Genomic DNA, 17,676 nt, shown 5'->3' with positions numbered 1-17,676 from the left:
AAACTCAGTTGCAATGTTTAAACAGTTGACTGTTACTATCAACACCTGGATCACAGGGAATGTGTGCTACTGCCCGTACCATTTTGGTGTTGGATTTATAGAGATGTCTCAAATGTACATCCAGCAAATGTGAACACTGTTATAGTTGCATCCTCTTACAATATTTTAAATTAACTTTTTAAACGCTCTTGCCTAAAACTCAGTTGAATACCATTTTATGGAAAATCTTTTCTTTTTGTGTAATTGTGGTCATGTTTATCAGATAGTGATGACTCTAACACACAAAGCAAATTTTCATATATGCATTTACATTACTACTCATACAACAGTTTCCTGCGCCATCTAGCTACTCTTACTTTGAAACGTTTCCTTTTTTCTTTTCCTAGTTCATGCAAGAACCCCAAAACAGAGAGAGAATACAGGCTGCTCCCTAAGGAAGCAAGGCACAACTCACCCTGCCTTGCTTTAAGCTGTCTTTTTAGGACTGTCTCCTGTGCTTTGCTACAGAACACCCTAGGGTGCAAGCAGGAGCAGGAAACAGCCGCCCTCCTACTCCCTACTCTCACACTCTTAACGTGATTACTTCCAACACAGTCTTCGATACACCACACTGTACTCTTACTAAAGAACATCTCTAATTGTAGTAACACTAAAATTTTAAGAAGCCAGTTAAAGCCTGCATTCTTTGGCGCTTCTGTTTTGAAAAATAATTATTTGGAAGGCGGAGGTAGGTTTCTGCCTCTAACTGCCCAGAGTAAGTACCCTTTTACCCTCTTAATATGTTACTGTTTAACCAGAAGTAGTCAGTTGTGTTACTGCAATTATATATATGAATTCTTTTTATTGTAAATACTATTGTCTACTTTGGTTGTAAATGGTCATGTTACTTTAGTATTGAAACAGCTTATTATTTAGGGCTTAATATTTGGTCTCTACAAAAATATGAGTAGAACTAAAGATAAACACATTTTATCAATAAATTCTAATTTTTCTAAAAAGCCATGGCCCTAAATAGCTTCCCTATATTTAGATAACTTAGCCTCTTGTGTATTAATGGGAATCTCTGTATATACTCGGCTCCATTCTGGAGGTTGGATGGATCCAGGTGAAGCCAGTAGAAGTGGATAACTCCACATCACCACGTGAGCATCACTGATATGCTCTGACTTTTCCTCCCTTACATGATTTTATACACAGGGTAAAAGTGGACCTACATACTTGTCTGAAATTCCTTCAGAAAGTTGTATTGAATCTCCATTTTAGTTTGTCATTGGCCATTATTTTTTCTAGACATTTCAAATTCATTATGAAGAAATCAAATTCCAGAAACTTTATTTGGTCTCATGGATTCTATCTTTAGACCAGGAATGTGGCCTGTGAATAAGCACCATGTCCAACGAATTGTCCTGTACCATTTCTTACATCACTGTTGTTCAATGGGATTGTATCATGCTAACATTATGAAAATCATTGCCACTTGAACATTAAGAGCCTGATACCCTGAGTGTTCAGTATCTTGCACGCAAGATCTGGCTCTCTGCCACAAATATATCAGATACTGTGGTCAGCCTCTGTCCATTTACTTACCTTGAATATGCCTTCTATGAAAAACTCATGACATTATCTAATCTTGCCAAACAAAAATTGCTTGGTCACTGCATTAACAAGTGAATGCATATTTGATATCTTTATTCTGCAACATTCTTGTTTTAAGCTGAGAAGCCCAACTTTTTCTGTTGGGGTCTCTCTGCCTAGTCTCTTCTGCTCCTTAGTATGCACAAATAATTTTGTTTGTTTGGTATATAAAAGAAAATTGCTTGCTTTTTGTTTTTTGAAGGAACAGTATTTTCAATTATTTTCTATTATGCTGTCTCAGATTCTTTCTCAAACATTTTGATACCATGTCTGTTCAACACTCACCAGGTGCTGCAGCCCGAACATCCAATGCTGAATGACAGTTGTACCATCTATCTGGTTTCTGTTAGAATAAGACATTAGTTTTCCTGTGCTCCAGGGTGTGCCTATGAAATGTTCTTCTGTGTGCCCATCTAATGAGATCAGCACCAACATTTGGGCAAATGTGAGGTCCTACATCTCGGAACAAAGAATGCTGGTCATACTGGATGGCAGATTCTATCTTGGGAAGCAGTGACTCTGAAAGAAGGCTTAGGGTTATGGTGAACTCACAATGTTCTGCTGTAGCTAAAAGGGCTAATGTGATCCTTGGATGTATAAATAGGGGAATCTCCAGTAGGAGTATGGCAATTATGTAATCTGTATTTGGCTCTGGTGCTGCGATTACTGGGATATTGTGTCCAGTTCTTGTGTCCACAGTTCAAGAAAGACATTGATAAATTGGAGAGGGTTCAGAGAAGAGCCACAAGAGTGATTAAAGGATTGAAAAAAATGTTTTTAATGATGATAAACTCAAGGCACTCAATCTATTCAGTTTAACAAAAAGAAGGTGAAGGGGTGACTTGATTACAGTCTATAAGTACATATATGGGTAATAAAAAAATTATAACGGGCTCCTCAGTCTGGTATAACAAGGTCCAATGGCTGGAAGTTGAAGCTAGACAAATTCAAATTGGAAATAAGGTGCTAATTTTTAACAGTGAGTGTAATTAACTATTGTAACAATTCACTAAGGGTTGTGGTGGATTCACCATCATTGACACTTTTTAAATTAAGATTGGATGTTTTTCTAAAAGATGCTCTTGTTCAACCACAGCTATTGGACTTATAGCAAGAATTAATTCAGGGAAGTTCTATGGCCTGAGGTATGCAGGAGGTCAGACTAGATGATCGTAGAGGTCCCTGTCCCTTCTGGCCTTATAATCTATGAATAAGTGATAGACATTCCCTGTTGTATTGTTTAATTGGGAGGACATATCCTAAAATATGTTGCAGTCAAACAGAAATCTGATTACAGCATTTACTAACTTATTTGCAAGGGCAATCATACAGCATAGAAAACAACATAAAAATTGAATATATAGGGAACCCCACTGCTAAAAACTGGATCTCAGATCTGCTCTTGCTATTGGGAAGGTTTTGTTGTTGAGATGGCTGAAAGCTAAAACTTTAAAAAGTTTACAAACACCCCTATTTAGAGATGCTAGCCAGTCTCCTTTTACCTCAGTAGAACTCAGATGACACACCAGTGATTAATATCATTGTGAAATGTATGTACGAGCACTAGATGAGGAATCATGGATACTCATTGATACAGACTGCCCGGACAGGAGGGGATGTCATAGCTAGCTACCTGTCTCCTGTGAAAATTAAACCTGACAGAATCAGAAACTATGGAAGGCTCATTTACATAGAAATCATACGAGGGGATGCAAAGCCCACAGGAAGGGAAGAAAAGCAGCCTGCCTCTTGAAAGAAGTTTATTGAACTTTGGGAGCCAACTTCACATCCATCACTAGACAGACACAAGGGAACAGAGCTTTTGCAAGCTGAGAAAAATGGGTTCTTCAACCAAGTGGGGTGGGGGCGCTAAAGTCTCTGGAATTAAATATAGGCAATAAGACCTAGGTTCACAACGTTTTTGGATAGAGACCTTCCATGCCCACCACTCTGTCAGTAGCTGGGTGCTCCAGCACCTCTCTGTGTCTCATCATGCCATCTCCTAATTCATTTGCTACTGTCTCTCCTTTTAGCTCTCTGTTTTCTCTATGAAGTCGTCTTTATACTCTTTTTAACCCTCCAAGTATATTTTAATTTTCATTCTCTCCCCTCCCCCCCCCTTGGTTTTTGCTACTCCCTTCCTACCTGCTTCCCCTCTCCATTTCTGCTCTCACCAAAAAGTTACATGCTGCTTGGGGTAGGAGCGACATCCTTTGTTGGCTGTGTGGGGGTAGACAATATGTGTTCTTGCAGCTGACCTGATAGCTGCAGGAAGAGAATGGAAAAACTTTGGGTAGTGACCTGCTGCCCAGAGCATTGTTTTATGTGAATGTTCCCAGGGCCAGCTGCGTTATGGGGATGCCAATAGAGCAGGGACCTTTGAGTTGCTGCCTGCTGTTTTACCCAGAGAGCTTGTTACAGTGAGAAACTAGAAGTGGATGTCATGCAGCTTTCCCTCCCCCTGCTGTTCCTCTGTTGTACATTGTGCCCCCAGACTAGTCTGTTGCCTCCCACGGGAGCCAGGTGTGGTGCCTTAGAGTCACGATGTTGGGCAATGAATCAAGCAATGTAATTTCCAAGAGTGGTTTGTGATGGTCTGTGCAGGGTTACTGACCTTTAGAAAAAGAAAGTAAATTTATTGTTCGCTGAAAGTATTGAAGACCCATATTCATCACTGCCCCCATTCATCATGAATTTAAGGCCTTAGGCTACATAGGAACTAATAGAAACTACAACATGATACACGATCCAAGAGAATAGATCTGTGGATACTTAACAGAGAGAACAATTGAAGAGAAGTTTTCTCCTCTTACGCAGCAGGAAAAGGAATGATACTGCAATTTAGCACTGCAGTTATCCTATCTATTTCAAGATGTACTTGTGAAGAAATAATTTCACAAGTGCAGCAGCATTACAAGAAAATAAACAAGGGGAAACTGTTTCTCTGCTGTTTTTCATTCGCTTCTTCCCTTACAGCCATTTCTGAGTGGCTTTCGTGTCTGGATTTCTAACACAGTCTGTTTTGTCACTCTGTGCCAAATGATTCTTATAAACTCTCATAGGTTGCCCCAGCAGAGGGACTGGTGTCCATCCTAAAGAAGAGAGATGACAGTGAAGGAAAGACGCTTGCTCAAATCCAGCAGAGAAATCCAAAGAGAAGAGTGAGATTCCAAGAAATGGAAGACACCTTGGATCAAGGTAGCTTGCTTATGTTAATTTGTGTTTTCATAGTATACAATTACAAATCATATCTGTGCTTTCATTTGTTAAATAAGAAAAAAAGCAGGAAATAGTCTGATTTAAACCAATTATTGCTATTGTCTGCCCTGTACTGGCTTGCTAGCTATTCTCCATGCAGTGATAGTAGCAATGGACTGTACTAAAAGTTATTCTAGAAATATGCAAAGGCTTTTGTGCAACGAGTTAGTTAACCAGAACAAAGGGAAACTTTAAATACATTTTTGTTGTATACCAGAGCTCCCAGCTTTGGCTGAGGCTGACAGCTTTCTCCTATCTGGATTTCCCTTCATTTAATTTCTAATCCTTAAAAGTGGAAGAAGTAGGTTTTTGCTCATTAATCTAACCAGCATGTCAAAAAAGCAATGCAAAAAACCTGCATGTTTGTTTTCCCTTGCATAGCTTGCCCTCCAGGATAACCAGGCCTGCTCAGAAACCACAGTTGTAGGACTATGGGATTGGAAGGCTTGCGGCTTTAATCTTGTTTTATAATTACTAACACGGGTGTCAATATGTTTGCAGTTGAAATTTGGTTTAAATTATGTTTAATGCATCCCTGTTTACTGGTGGTTAACTAACTGGGGACATCCTTACTTTGCTGTCATTACTGGAATGAGTTTTACTACAGTCCATCACTGTCGTCACAGCACCTTATCACAATCGTGGCAGCAATAAGGGCTGGTCTACACTGGGGAAGGGTGGGGGGGTGGATCGATCTAAGGGCTAGTCTACACTACCTGCCCGGATCGGCGGTAGAAATCGATCTCTCGGGGATCGATTTATCGCGTCTCATCTAGACGGATAAATTGATCCCTGAATCGACTCTTCATCAGGAGGAGTAAGCGCCGTTGACGGGGGAGCCGCGGCGGTCAATTTGCCACCGTCCTCACAGCGGGGTAAGTCAAATAGGATATGTCGAATTCAGCTACGCTATTTGAGTAGCTGAATTTGCATATCTTAAATCGATTTCCCCCCTCCCCCCCGTGTAGACCTAGCCTAAGATACGCAACTTCAGCTACGAGAATAGCGTAGCTGAAGTCGACATATCTTAGATCGACTTACCTCCCATCCTCATGGTGCGGGATGGATGGCCGCGGCTCCCCCGTTGACTCCGCTTCCGCCTCTCGCCCTGGTGGAGTTCCGGAGTCAACGGGGAGCGCGTTCGGGGATCGATTTATTGCGTCTAGATGAGACACGATAAATCGATCCCCGATAGATCGATTGTTACCCACTAATCCAGCGGGTAGTGAAGACGTACCCTTTGAGTCACCCCACACTTTAGCAGGATGGGGGCCCAAAAAGATCTTTCGCTGTTACTGTATCTAGCCAAAACTTTTCTTATTTTGAGGCCATTGCTCCTCCTTGTCTTATTGTCATCTGAGACTTGCCAAAATCATCTAACCAAAAAACAGTAGAATTTATATTTGTATTTAAAATATTTACTGATGGGGCAGGAACTCATGGTTTGTCTTTTTCAGGGCTGAATGACAGATTGTGTTGTGGTTCCTAGAGGGAACCAGTCCTGGCTCCTCTTCCTCTGAGAGGGGCAGGGCACAAGGATTCTGGGGATTCAGGGAACTTGTGTCTGCTCCTTTTCCTGTGCTGGGTGGAGGTGTCAGGTATCTTGGCTCCTCCTCCCAAGTATTGCAGGTGTCCTGGCTTCTCCCTACAAGTGAAAGTGATTGGTCCTTTGTGGTCTGGAAGAGGAAGTTTGCAGCTCCTTTCTGAGTTAGTGAGGGTGAGGTTTGGTATTGCGAGGTCCCATTTCTCAGCCTCTTTGAGTGTACACCATGGTTGGGGCTGTTTCTCTTCTTTGCAGAAGTTTCTTCAAGGCCGTGTGGTCAGGTTGAAGGATGAGGGAGTGCAGGGGTTGAGTCCAGTAGTGGAAGGATCCATCTCCCAGTTCTTCAGGACTGTTTGGCACCACGGTCAGGAATGAGTGCAGGGGAGTGGCTCCTCTTCCTTTAGGAGCTCCCAATGCTTGAGGCTTCGAGAAGTCAGATGCTGGCCACTACATGTCTGAAAAGATGCCACTCTACACACACACACACACAAAAGCTTTGATTGTCTGTAGGCATAATGGGAAAGGGAGCTGAGAATAATTCAGATTTACTTGTCAATTTATTTGATTTTCACCATAAACCATAGGAGGGACCAAAAACCAATAGACTATGGAAGGCCAGGGGCTATAGAATAACAGGCATAATAATTACCTTCGTTTATTCCTGTTGTTCCCTTGAAGATACATCATCTCTTAATTCTTCTCTTAACTAGACTATTTGAATTCTTCTCCCCTTAGTATCTTCTCTTGTGTAGATAGTTTGGAAAACACTATATTGGGAGTGCAGAGGGAAGAAGAAAACCCACTCTGTTGGGAGTAGAGGCATAACACTAGATTTTAAATTGATATAAGTGATTATGAGACTGTAAGGGATATTCTCTTGGCGGAATTGCCACATAGTGTTGAATATTTTATTAGCAAAGGAAATTAGCTAGGCAGTGACTTCAACAGATTTTGGAGCAAGGCAGTGTTTTGTAACCTACCATACAAATAATTAGAAATATTAAAAAAGGGTCACTTTCAGCATATTAGATCTTGTGGCTCCCACTGTTGCACTAACATTAAAATTTTCCATCTACCAAGAAAGTGCTGGGATAAAGTTTCTCCCACAATGTATTTTTAGCTTGCCATGGGAATTTATCAGTGCATTACCCTATTACAATTCTGGCATCCAGAGATTTTTAAACACCTAGGTAAAATGAGTTGAAGCATGGATCAAAATATTGTAACATTCATTGGGCCAAATTCATCTCTGCTGTAAATCCATTGCAAACAATGGAATTAACCACTGGAGCAATTTACTTAGGGATGTGGTAGATTCTCTGAAGTTTTTAAATCAAAATTAGATGTCTCTCTTAAAAATATGCTCTAACTCAACCAGAAGTTATGGGCTTGATGCAGGAACTGCTTTGTGCAGTTCTATGGCTAGTTTTACACAGGAGTGTAGATGAGGTGATCATAAAGATCCCATATGGCCTTCAAATCTATGAACACTGAGAATGACTGTGGCCCCTTTTTTCCAGGTGGTACCTATGCTGTGTTTTAGTTGTCCTGCGTGTAAGGTTATAACTTTTGGTTTGCTAACAAACTCTAAGTCCTCCAGAGAATTTCTTTCTCCTTGTAAAGTCACCTTTTATTAGAACTGGTTTGGACTTTTGTGATGAAACATTTTTTTCATCAGAAAAGCCAGATCATTGAATCTGAAGTTTTTCATGAGAACATACCAGTTTCAACAAAAGATGAATTGGGAAATGGTTTCTCAGGTACAGGATGAAATTTCTAGTTCAAACAAGAGAGATTCCCATCACAAAACAGCCAGTAACCCACTGGTTTATGGCACTCACCTGGGTTGTGGGATGCCAGGCTCAAATCTCTGATCTGTCTGATTTAAAGCAGGGAATTGAGCCTGGGTCCCCACATCCCAAGTGAGTGTCCTAACTGCTGGGCTACAACATCAGTCTCTCTCTGGCCCAATAACTATTTTTGTATACCAACTGGAGCAGCTCTAACAGGATAGATTGAGAGAGACCCACCCCAGAATAGCCAGTAGCCTGGTGGGATGTGAAAGATGCAGCTAGCTCTCTCTCACTCTCTCTCTTTCATCAAACAACTTTGATAGGTTTTGGTTTTGTCCTGATGTGAAATGGGAAAATTTTCAAAATCTCAAATGCTTATGGGATGGGAAAACCCATTTCCTGCCCAGGTCTACCTTTATTGCTGGGAGTTATGTTCCTAGTGCCCAGTGGAATCCCTTAGTCAGTAAATATTATCTTATAGTTGTGATCCATTTTTATGGTGATAACTAAAAACACTGTAATATTTTTTTAAAAAGCTAACATTATTCACTAAATCAGCAATCTCATGATCTTACATTGTAACTTTTCTTTTCTCTTCCCTCTAATCTTCACCTTCTCACTGTGTTCTAAGATAGGCTGTAAACTTTGGGGGACAGAGACTGGCTTAAATATCTGAAAAGTGCCATGTACCCTTATGGCGCTGTATAAATCATTAATGGTAATCATTTTCAGGGTATCCTTTGCATACTCCCCACTTGTATGGATGTTTGTCCCCCGCAGCTGCAGAAACTTCTGGAACGCAGATCTCTTTGAGGCCACACAAATGGCCTCTTGCAACACCAAAAGTTCAGAGCTTAGGTTATAACAGGTCCATGTAGCTCCAGCTACCTCGATTCCTTCCTTCCAGTGGCTAGGGTAGGAACTTTTTCTGTGCCAGAGGGTTTTTTTTTTTTTTTTTGGTCAGACGTGTATTTTTCACTAAATAATTATTGTAAATATTTTTGAATAGTTGTTAGTTTTAGATCGTTTGTATGTATCTTTTAGGTAATTCTGTACTATTGTACAGTTAAATTTCTGAATCAGTACAATCTGAGTTCTAGAGGTCAAATTCTGATCTGTGATTCTGGGGCAACTCCAGACATCGGTACAGAACATTGGAGTTACTAAGTAGAATTTGGCCTTGTATTATAAACTGTTTAGAGTGGATTTACAGCAAATGGTAAAGCTTTGTCTTCTGATATCGCATACAATAGCTGTAGCTAAGTCATTTCATTCTTGTTGCTTTGGTTAGCCAAAACAGAGTACAAGTAGCATCCATAAGAATAATATTGTAAATAAGATCTTGCATGGCAGTGGAACTATTCTAGGTCTGTAAAATGTATATTTTAAGATACAAGCATAATCCTTTTTCTCCAAGAGTCAAATTTTCCTGGCCCAATATCCACAGTTGACATGGGATCCACTGAAACATTTTGCCTCAAGTAATGTGCCTTTAATCCAGAGAAATCACTGAGAAAATTTCTGTAACGCCTCCTTGGTAGCATGTTTATATTGTACCCAAGATCCCAAACCTTAAAAACTGTCTGGTTGGTTACAATATATACCTGATAAAACAGCAAGGGGAAATATGTCTATAGCTCCACTTATTCTTATGTGATTTTTTTCCCCCTCTTCTCTCTATAGCCACAACGATCTAAGGACCTAATAGTGGGAGAAGTGTTGAGCCTCTGCAACTCCACTTAAGTCAGTGGGAGTTGCGTGGCTATGCCATTTCTTAATATTTAAAAATGCTTCCTAGCCATGTTTCAGCCTTCACATTTATAATCTATTCTGGTTTCCAATGCTGTTAGATAAAAGCCAACTATCAACATTTAGATCTTGGCTAGAAAACAGCTAGAGAAAGGAGGAAATGTCTAACATTTATTCTAGATCTGTTTCTACTGTCTGTTCCAGGGAGTTTTTAGTACAATAGCACCTATGCCAGGATTAGTGCACCATTTTACTAGGCACTGTGGAAACTTATAGTAAGACATAGTCCCTGCCCAGAAGAGTTTACAATCCAGATAACAAAAGGGCTAGTTTATATTGCCAAATGGAGCAAAGGGGTTCAAAATGGAAACAGACTTTGGTTATTTTCATTATCTTTATGCAGGAGGGGCAGTGAGAGGTTTTTTAAAAAGTGAAGCGTTTTTGTAAAAAAATAATAATTTACAATTGAACAAGCAATTCAAATGTCTGAAATTCTTGATTTTACCATTTACAGCATAAATATCCAAAAATAGAGGTTTTTCTCTGAGAATCTAGCAAAGTATTATTTTATAGCTATTAGTTGCAGAGCTTAGAGCATTCCTGGGGTACAAGGTAATTGAAGGGATAAAGGAAAGACTGCAGATAAAGGTTCTTGATTTATGTTTCTGTTGTCATCACTGAGGGCATCTTTACACAGGATAATTAATCCTGTCTAAAATAATGTGTGATTTTTAAACCAATATAGTTATACTGCTGTTACACTGGTGTGGACACTCTTATTCCAGTATAAGAGGGCCTTTTTTTGGTTTAGCTTATGTCACTTGGGAAGGGATTTAAGCTAAACCAAAAAAAAAAACCCACTTTTATACTGGAATAAGTGTGTCCACGTGAGGATTTATACTTGTATAACTATATCAGTTTAACTACACCAATATAAACTGGTAAAACTTTCCTGTGTAGACAAGCCACAAGTGGCAAACTTTTCAGACTAGAGCTAAAAGATCTCTACTGCTTGAACTGAAGGGGAATTCTTGTAGCTACCAATACTGGGATATCCTTTATTCTCAAATCTGCCAGCTACTCGAGAGCAGTGTTGTTGTTAAACCTGAACCCTTTCAGGTGCTTGTTGCATACAAATGAAAAGACACATTCTCTCCCCCAAAATGTTTATAATCTAGAGCTGGCCATTTTTCTCCCTGTGAAAAATTTTGAACAGAAATTTTTCATTTGAAATGTGTCCGAAAAATTTTCCGGGAAAAAGGCAGTAAAATTGTATGGTAGTAGAACTAAACAGGTGTGTGAGTGTTTGTAGGGTCATGGTCTAAATATGAAAAGACTCAAGAAGAGGACGGGAAAAGGAGAACAGGTGTTACAGAATTACGGTCATATGACTAATGATGGGTTGTCATATTGGTACAGAAACACACACACACACAGGGTTTTTTTTTGTTTTTTGAATGTACTATAATTTGTAGTAATTTTTTATCACTTTGACACGCACAGCCATGGTACCTGCCATACTCCCCAATCCTCCGGTTAGACAAATCTCAAATTTCTCCCGAGATTTCATATGGCTAATCTCAATAAGTACAAAGTTTATGTGTTGTCTTTTATTTTATCCACTGTATGTCATGTATTTTATATTTACAGATGAAGTTGGTGGCGGCTCCTGTATTTTGCTGATCCTGTTGTGCATAGCAACTGTTTTCCTTAGTGTTGGAGGAACTGCCCTGTACTGCACCTTTGGTGACATGGAATCCCCTGTATGTACTGACTTTGCAGCCAACATGGACTTTTACTATACCCAGATATTGCAGGGTGTGGAGGAACTTAAACACTGGGTAGCCTTCACATAGTTGAAATGAGCAGGGACAACACACTGACAGCTTACCAATGATTACCAGAGAGGTTAAAAAAAAAATGGTGATGTCAAGTTTTCTGTAATATGTGCCACCTTCAGGTGAGGTACAGCTGATGGCATAAACCTAACCTTTAAATACCAGTTGAGAAGAACTGTCTACTCTAGTAATCAGGTGGGGAGAAATCAAGTTTGGAGCGGGAGAATAATAAGCAAAATGTCATTGCCTTCACCTTCTGAAACCAAGCGAACAGCCATTCAACATCTTGGGAAGTGAAGAATATAGAAAACTGATTAGCCTCTACACAGTCTCCCATTGCCACACATTCTAAGCAATCTTTGCAATCTTAATGAAAGGACAATTTTGATTTACAGCTGTTTGCACAAAAGGGTTGCCTCCAGCTATCATGCAATAAGTCTGTGTTTTATGAAAATGTTTCCTTATTTTTTTTTTTAAGTCTTAATGTATCTTTTCATTTTAAATGTCCTGGTGAGCTGTTTAATTATGGGTGGAGTGAGGAGAATGCATTGGCATTTGCAGTGCCCTTATACTAAGTTAGTTAAATGGATTGGCCTTATGTCTTTGTGTGTGACAGTTGTCATGAGTGGGTTAAATCTGAAGGCAGATTTGCCAAATTCTCTGGAATTTTATTCCCAAAATTGGGTGGACAGTGTTGGAAATTTGTGGGATATTTTAAAAAGAAAATTCACTCCCAGCACACAATACTAAGTGTAGGAATTTTTTCTTACTAATAATAGTAAAGCCGCTTGGGCCAATGAAAGGGAATGGGACTAGGAGTCAGGATACTTGGGTTCTCTTTCTAGCTTTACTACTTGCTTGCAGTGACTTCTCTGCCTCAGTTTCCCCCTCTGTAAAATGGAGATAATTATCTTTGTCCTCCTCTGTAAAATGCTTTAAAATCTACAGATCGAGAATGGTATAGAACTGTCTGGTGTTATTATTTATAAGCAGGCTTTTGGAGTCTAGGGCCTGGTCTACACTAACCCCACAATTCGAACTAAGGTATGCAACTTCAGCTACGTGAATAACGTAGCTGAAGTCGACGTACCTTAGTTCGAACTTACCGCGGTCCAGACGCAGCAGGCAGGCTCCCCCGTGGACTCCGCATACTCCTCGCGCCGAGCAGGATTACCGGAGTCAACGGCAAACACTTCTGGGTTCGATTTATTGTGTCCAAGACGCGATAAATCGAACCCAGAAGTTCGATTGCCTGCCGCCGAACCAGCGCGTAAGTATAGACAAGCCCTAGGTCTCACTGAAAGTCAATGGGACTTAGGCTCCAAGCAGGGCCGGCTCCAGGGTTTTTGCCGCCCCAAGCAGCGCAAAAAAAAAAAAAAAAAGCCACGATTGCGATCTGCGGCGGCAATTCGGCGGGAGGTCCTTCGCTCCGAGCGGGAGTGAGGGACCGTCCGCCCAATTGCCGCGGAATAGCTGGACGTGCCGGCCCTCGCCGGAGTGGCTGCCCCATGAACCTGCTTGGCAAACTGGTGCCTGGAGCCGGCCCTGGCTCAAAATGCCTAAGTTGCTTTTGAAAACAGGATTTGGGCATCTCAGACACTTGATGCGTTAGAAAATTTTACTCTAAATGACATTATGCAATACAGGGATCACCCAGGAGTGGCATTAGGGTTTTTGCTGCCCTAGGCGGCAGCGCTCCTCCTCTGAGCATTCGGCGGCGGGGGGTCCTTCCGCTCCGCAACTTCGGGGCACTTCGGCGGCGGGTCCCGGAGTGAGTGAAGGACCCGCCACCGAATTTCCGCCGAAGACCTGGAGCGGAAGGACCCCCCGCCACCTCCCAAATCCTGCTGCCCTAGGCGACCGTCTAGGGTCGCCTAGTGGAAGCACCGGCCCTGGGATCGCCACAACAGAGGTGGCTGAAATCCTGGCTCCACTTAAGTCAATGGCAGGATTTCACCCTCGGTACGAACTCCCCATAGGATGGGGATATGTACGAGGCATCGTCTGAGGACCTGTGTTATTATAACATGGCGTAAGTGGAGAGCAGCCATCTGTAGCTGCTCATGCTATCTTTATTTGACAGTAACTGGAAGTGACCCAGCTGTGCAGGTGCCCCAGGTCACATGGGTTGCAGTCACAGATGAGGATTCCCTCATAGTTCCTTCAGGCAAAGCACTTTTTACTCTGGCTTTGCTCCCAGGACTGAGGTGTGAGTCACTAAATATGCCTTGTTGTTTTTCAATCTGTGCAGAAACAAATTTACTTTTAAATTGTAATAATGAATTATTTTAAATTAACTGCTGTTTTTAGCTGGTGCACGGTGCTTCATATATGTAGGGGAGAGAGCCACTGACAAGATAGCAAAAGGCAAAGTTGGACCGTAGGGCCTTTTGCCCTAGCCTTGGCCAGAATATGGCAGCTGCTTCTGCTAATGCAGTAATGGACTAGCCAGTGGAGGAGTCCTGAGGTGAGTGTTAGTATGAAATGATTCCTCTTCCGTCTCAGGATACAGTATGCTTGGGGGCTCCAATTCACTCCACCCAATATTTTAAATGCTTACTAGGGTTGTATGATGGAGTATGTCCAGATTAGGCATTTACTGTATAAAGTAACATGAAGTGAAATCATCAAGATATCACTCAGAATTAGAACACGCTCATGCTTTCTTGCATTTGCAGGTGGATTGTCCCTCTAGTAAGTTTGACTATTCCTAATGTACTCTCATGCTTAAGTGTTTGTTTTTAAGTGAAAGTTGAAATCGCTATTTTCCAGAAAAAATTGCATGTGTGGATTTTGTTTTTAAGTACCCCATCTCTGAGGCTCAGTTGACTTACACCTTAGGAAGCCTCATTTGCAGCTTTATATTATAACTAGCAATTTAAAATGTCTAGATTAATGCAAAACTTTTGCTTTCTAAATGAAATATGAGAACAATAATTTCTTTTTTTCCCCAAGAAGGGCCTTCTGTTTTATGGTATTGTAATGCTGGGTTAATCTAAAAAGAGAAAGGAAAAGTCACTTTTATATCCTGAAGTGTTACTGGCTGGATCAGTACATCACTTTATGTCTGGGTTTATTTATTTAATTCCAATTGATTTTAAAGAAATTCTCATATTTTCCTGTTTGTTTTGTTTGTTTTTTGTTTTTTTGTAAACTGCTGATGGAGTGTCGATAAGCATGCATTCAGTTGTTACAATGCTGCATTTATAATTACTGTGCAGTTAGCGTGTTTTTGAGTTTGTGTAACTTTGCATTCACTGTTTAAGCATATTAAGTTTATATTTAAAGCACCACTGTTAATTTCAACTCTTAAAAAAAACAATAACCTGGTTTAAATGTCTGTGCACCCAGTCACCAAAAACTTCAAGAGTTATAGCTAAAAATATTTATTTAAAAGTATATCAGATACAGAGATCAAAGATCCTTATACTTTAGGTTCATATTATTACAAAACTATTTTAAAGCTGTTCTATTGTAAATTTTAAAGAGATAAAAGACAAGGTAATTTTAAAAAGCAGCTCACTTTGCACTTGCTGGCCCAGACCCTGCACTGTGGCCTGGATGCTTTGTGCTGCATTGCCAGTGCAAAGCCACTCCAGAGTTCGCATAACTGGCCACAGGAGAATCCCCAAGGGTAGGGCGATCCTTCAGTGACATAGAGCCAGTGTAATTGCCCCTACACTTTCCCTCTCTCTGCCCTGTTGTTTGTGCAAAGGGTGTGGCTGGAAACTATGACCAGACAGTCCCTAGCTGGTATAATTTAGAGCAGTTTTCCAGCTGCTCCAATTTATGCCAAGGTACCAGACCAGCACAGAAGCAGCCTGGGATTGGAGGGAGTGCAAAGGTCACCTTTGCACACACTGCCGTCATCTTGTGTTGTGTGCATGCCACTCAGCTGTAGCCCAGCATCTGAGCCTGGACTGAACCTTATTCAGATTCCTTTGTAAAATGCAGATGATACTAATTCTTGTTTTACATGACCATTCTATTAGCAGAAATAGCTCACATGGTCTGTGGTACATTATCAAATGCTTGGTTAAGAACATAGCAAAAGTACCTATACTTGGAGGTCAAAACAATTTGTGGGTAAGACCAGCTGGGTGGCCTTCCTGCACATTATATTCTATTTCGATTGTTACACACCATCTGTCTCCGTCGGAGTGGTTAGGGCCCTGCAGTCGGGTAAATCCAAACTAAAGGGAAACCGTCAATTCAGGAAATTACTCTTCTGTCTGAAATTTTGTAGCTAGTAACAAGCAACGACTGAGATTACTGTAACAGAAAGAAATGGGGGGGGGGAAGTGTTTGTATATTTTGTGCATATGATAGCCAATTTCAGTTAGTCCTCCCTGCGTTGTTTGTAGGCATGTTCTGCATAGCAACGGGGGAGAGACAAAATAGGATTATGCAATGGTAAATCCATAACAACTGGCAGGGGGATTCAGGGGCTAGTGTGGTATTCAAAACTACTTGAATCTCCTTTCTTAAAATATGACTAGATTTCAACTTGACAGTGTCCCTATAAGGAAGAATTGTGTGATCATTCCTCTGAAGGCATTGCCAGCAGCCTCCCCATTTCACCTTTCTCAGTAAGTGTGTTTGAAGGCTTGTAAATACCTTCGCTCTTTTGCTTTGATGCCTGGAAGAAAGATGTGTAATCTCGACAGCCTACAGTGGGAAAGAGAAGGCCACTACAAAATAGAGGAAACTTGTTAGTGAAGCTCTGTGAGCAAAGGACAAGCTTGAAATCTCAACAAGTCAAATTAGGTTGAAATTTGGATTTCTTGCAAGACTGGGGAACATTGCACTCAATGACTAACAGGGCTGCTATATTTCATATGAAAACATTGTTGCCTAATTCTGTTAACCAAGACTATTTGAAGGCACTAGCTACCATCTATAACAAATCTAAAAGGAGCCTCCTTTGGCAAAGGAAGGCAATAACTGTATTTGAGACCATCAGCCAAGCTTGTAAATTAAATACTGTAGCAAAAAAAAATAAATAAATAAAAAGTGTCCCAGAGAAAACATCTGAACCTTTTGGGTGCTGTGATTTGTAAAGATATAAAAAGAGGGATTGGCTATGGAATGAAAGGAAATAGGAAATATTTCCACTGAGAGTTTCAGGAACTATCCTAAACCAGGCCTGTGGATCGAGAGTTGTTTGTTGTTTTTTGAGGGTTTTTTATTAATCCAAGAACACTTGTTTTGTAGGTTTCAGAATGGTAGCCGTGTTAGTCTGTATCAGCAAAAACAACCAGGAGTCCTTGTGGCACCTTAGAGACAAATTTATTTGGGCATAAGCTTTCGTAGGCTAAAACCCACTTTATCACATGCATGAAGTGGAAAATACAGTAGCAGGTGTGTGTATATATATACACTGTGTATATATACTTGTTTTGTAAATACCTTCTTCATTTGTGTCACTCACGTTGAGTTTTTCCTCCTTTCTGGCAATTTACTAAATCCTTTGACTCTGTTTGCTAAATGAAAAGCCATGCTTCTAGACTAAACTAGGTTGGTTTTCAGCATCATAATTTAATTTTAATCCATCATTCTAAAATCAGATTGGCAGGTTGTAACTTTCCAATGTTCTAATGACAGACCAGGGCCCCATCTTGCTCTTCTTGAATTGAATGTAAACAAAAAACAAAAACAAAAATCTCTAATGACTTCAATAGGAGCAGAATGCAGTATTGCCAACCCCCGGTGCTCAAAAAATCATGAGTCAGACTTGAAAAGTTTGTGAGATTGGTTCAAAAATAATGAGATTTTAAAAACTTTAAAAGGTGGGGGCTCATTTTATCTGCCTCTGATTGTTGAGCCTCTAGGATTTGTGTTTTCAAGTTTTTCTTCACAA

The 17,676-nt window shown here is 40.6% G+C and overlaps 1 protein-coding gene across 2 annotated transcripts in view; it reads left to right on the top strand.

Annotated features, from left to right (window-relative positions):
* CNST (consortin, connexin sorting protein) overlaps positions 1 to 16,846 on the top strand; it is a 102,178-nt gene extending 85,332 nt beyond the window's left edge. For both annotated transcript variants that reach the window (XM_054023869.1, XM_054023868.1), the window contains 2 exons: positions 4,698 to 4,833; positions 11,629 to 16,846. In XM_054023869.1, the coding sequence (XP_053879844.1) occupies positions 4,698 to 4,833; positions 11,629 to 11,834 (342 nt within the window). In that variant the 3' untranslated portion in view covers positions 11,835 to 16,846. The remainder of the gene's footprint in view (positions 1 to 4,697; positions 4,834 to 11,628) is intronic.
* The last annotated feature ends 830 nt before the right edge of the window (positions 16,847 to 17,676 follow it).

Source organism: Malaclemys terrapin, chromosome 3 (genome assembly GCF_027887155.1).
Source record: "Malaclemys terrapin pileata isolate rMalTer1 chromosome 3, rMalTer1.hap1, whole genome shotgun sequence".
NCBI classification, from domain to species: domain Eukaryota; kingdom Metazoa; phylum Chordata; order Testudines; family Emydidae; genus Malaclemys; species Malaclemys terrapin.
This window is presented reverse-complemented; position numbering and strand designations above follow the sequence as displayed.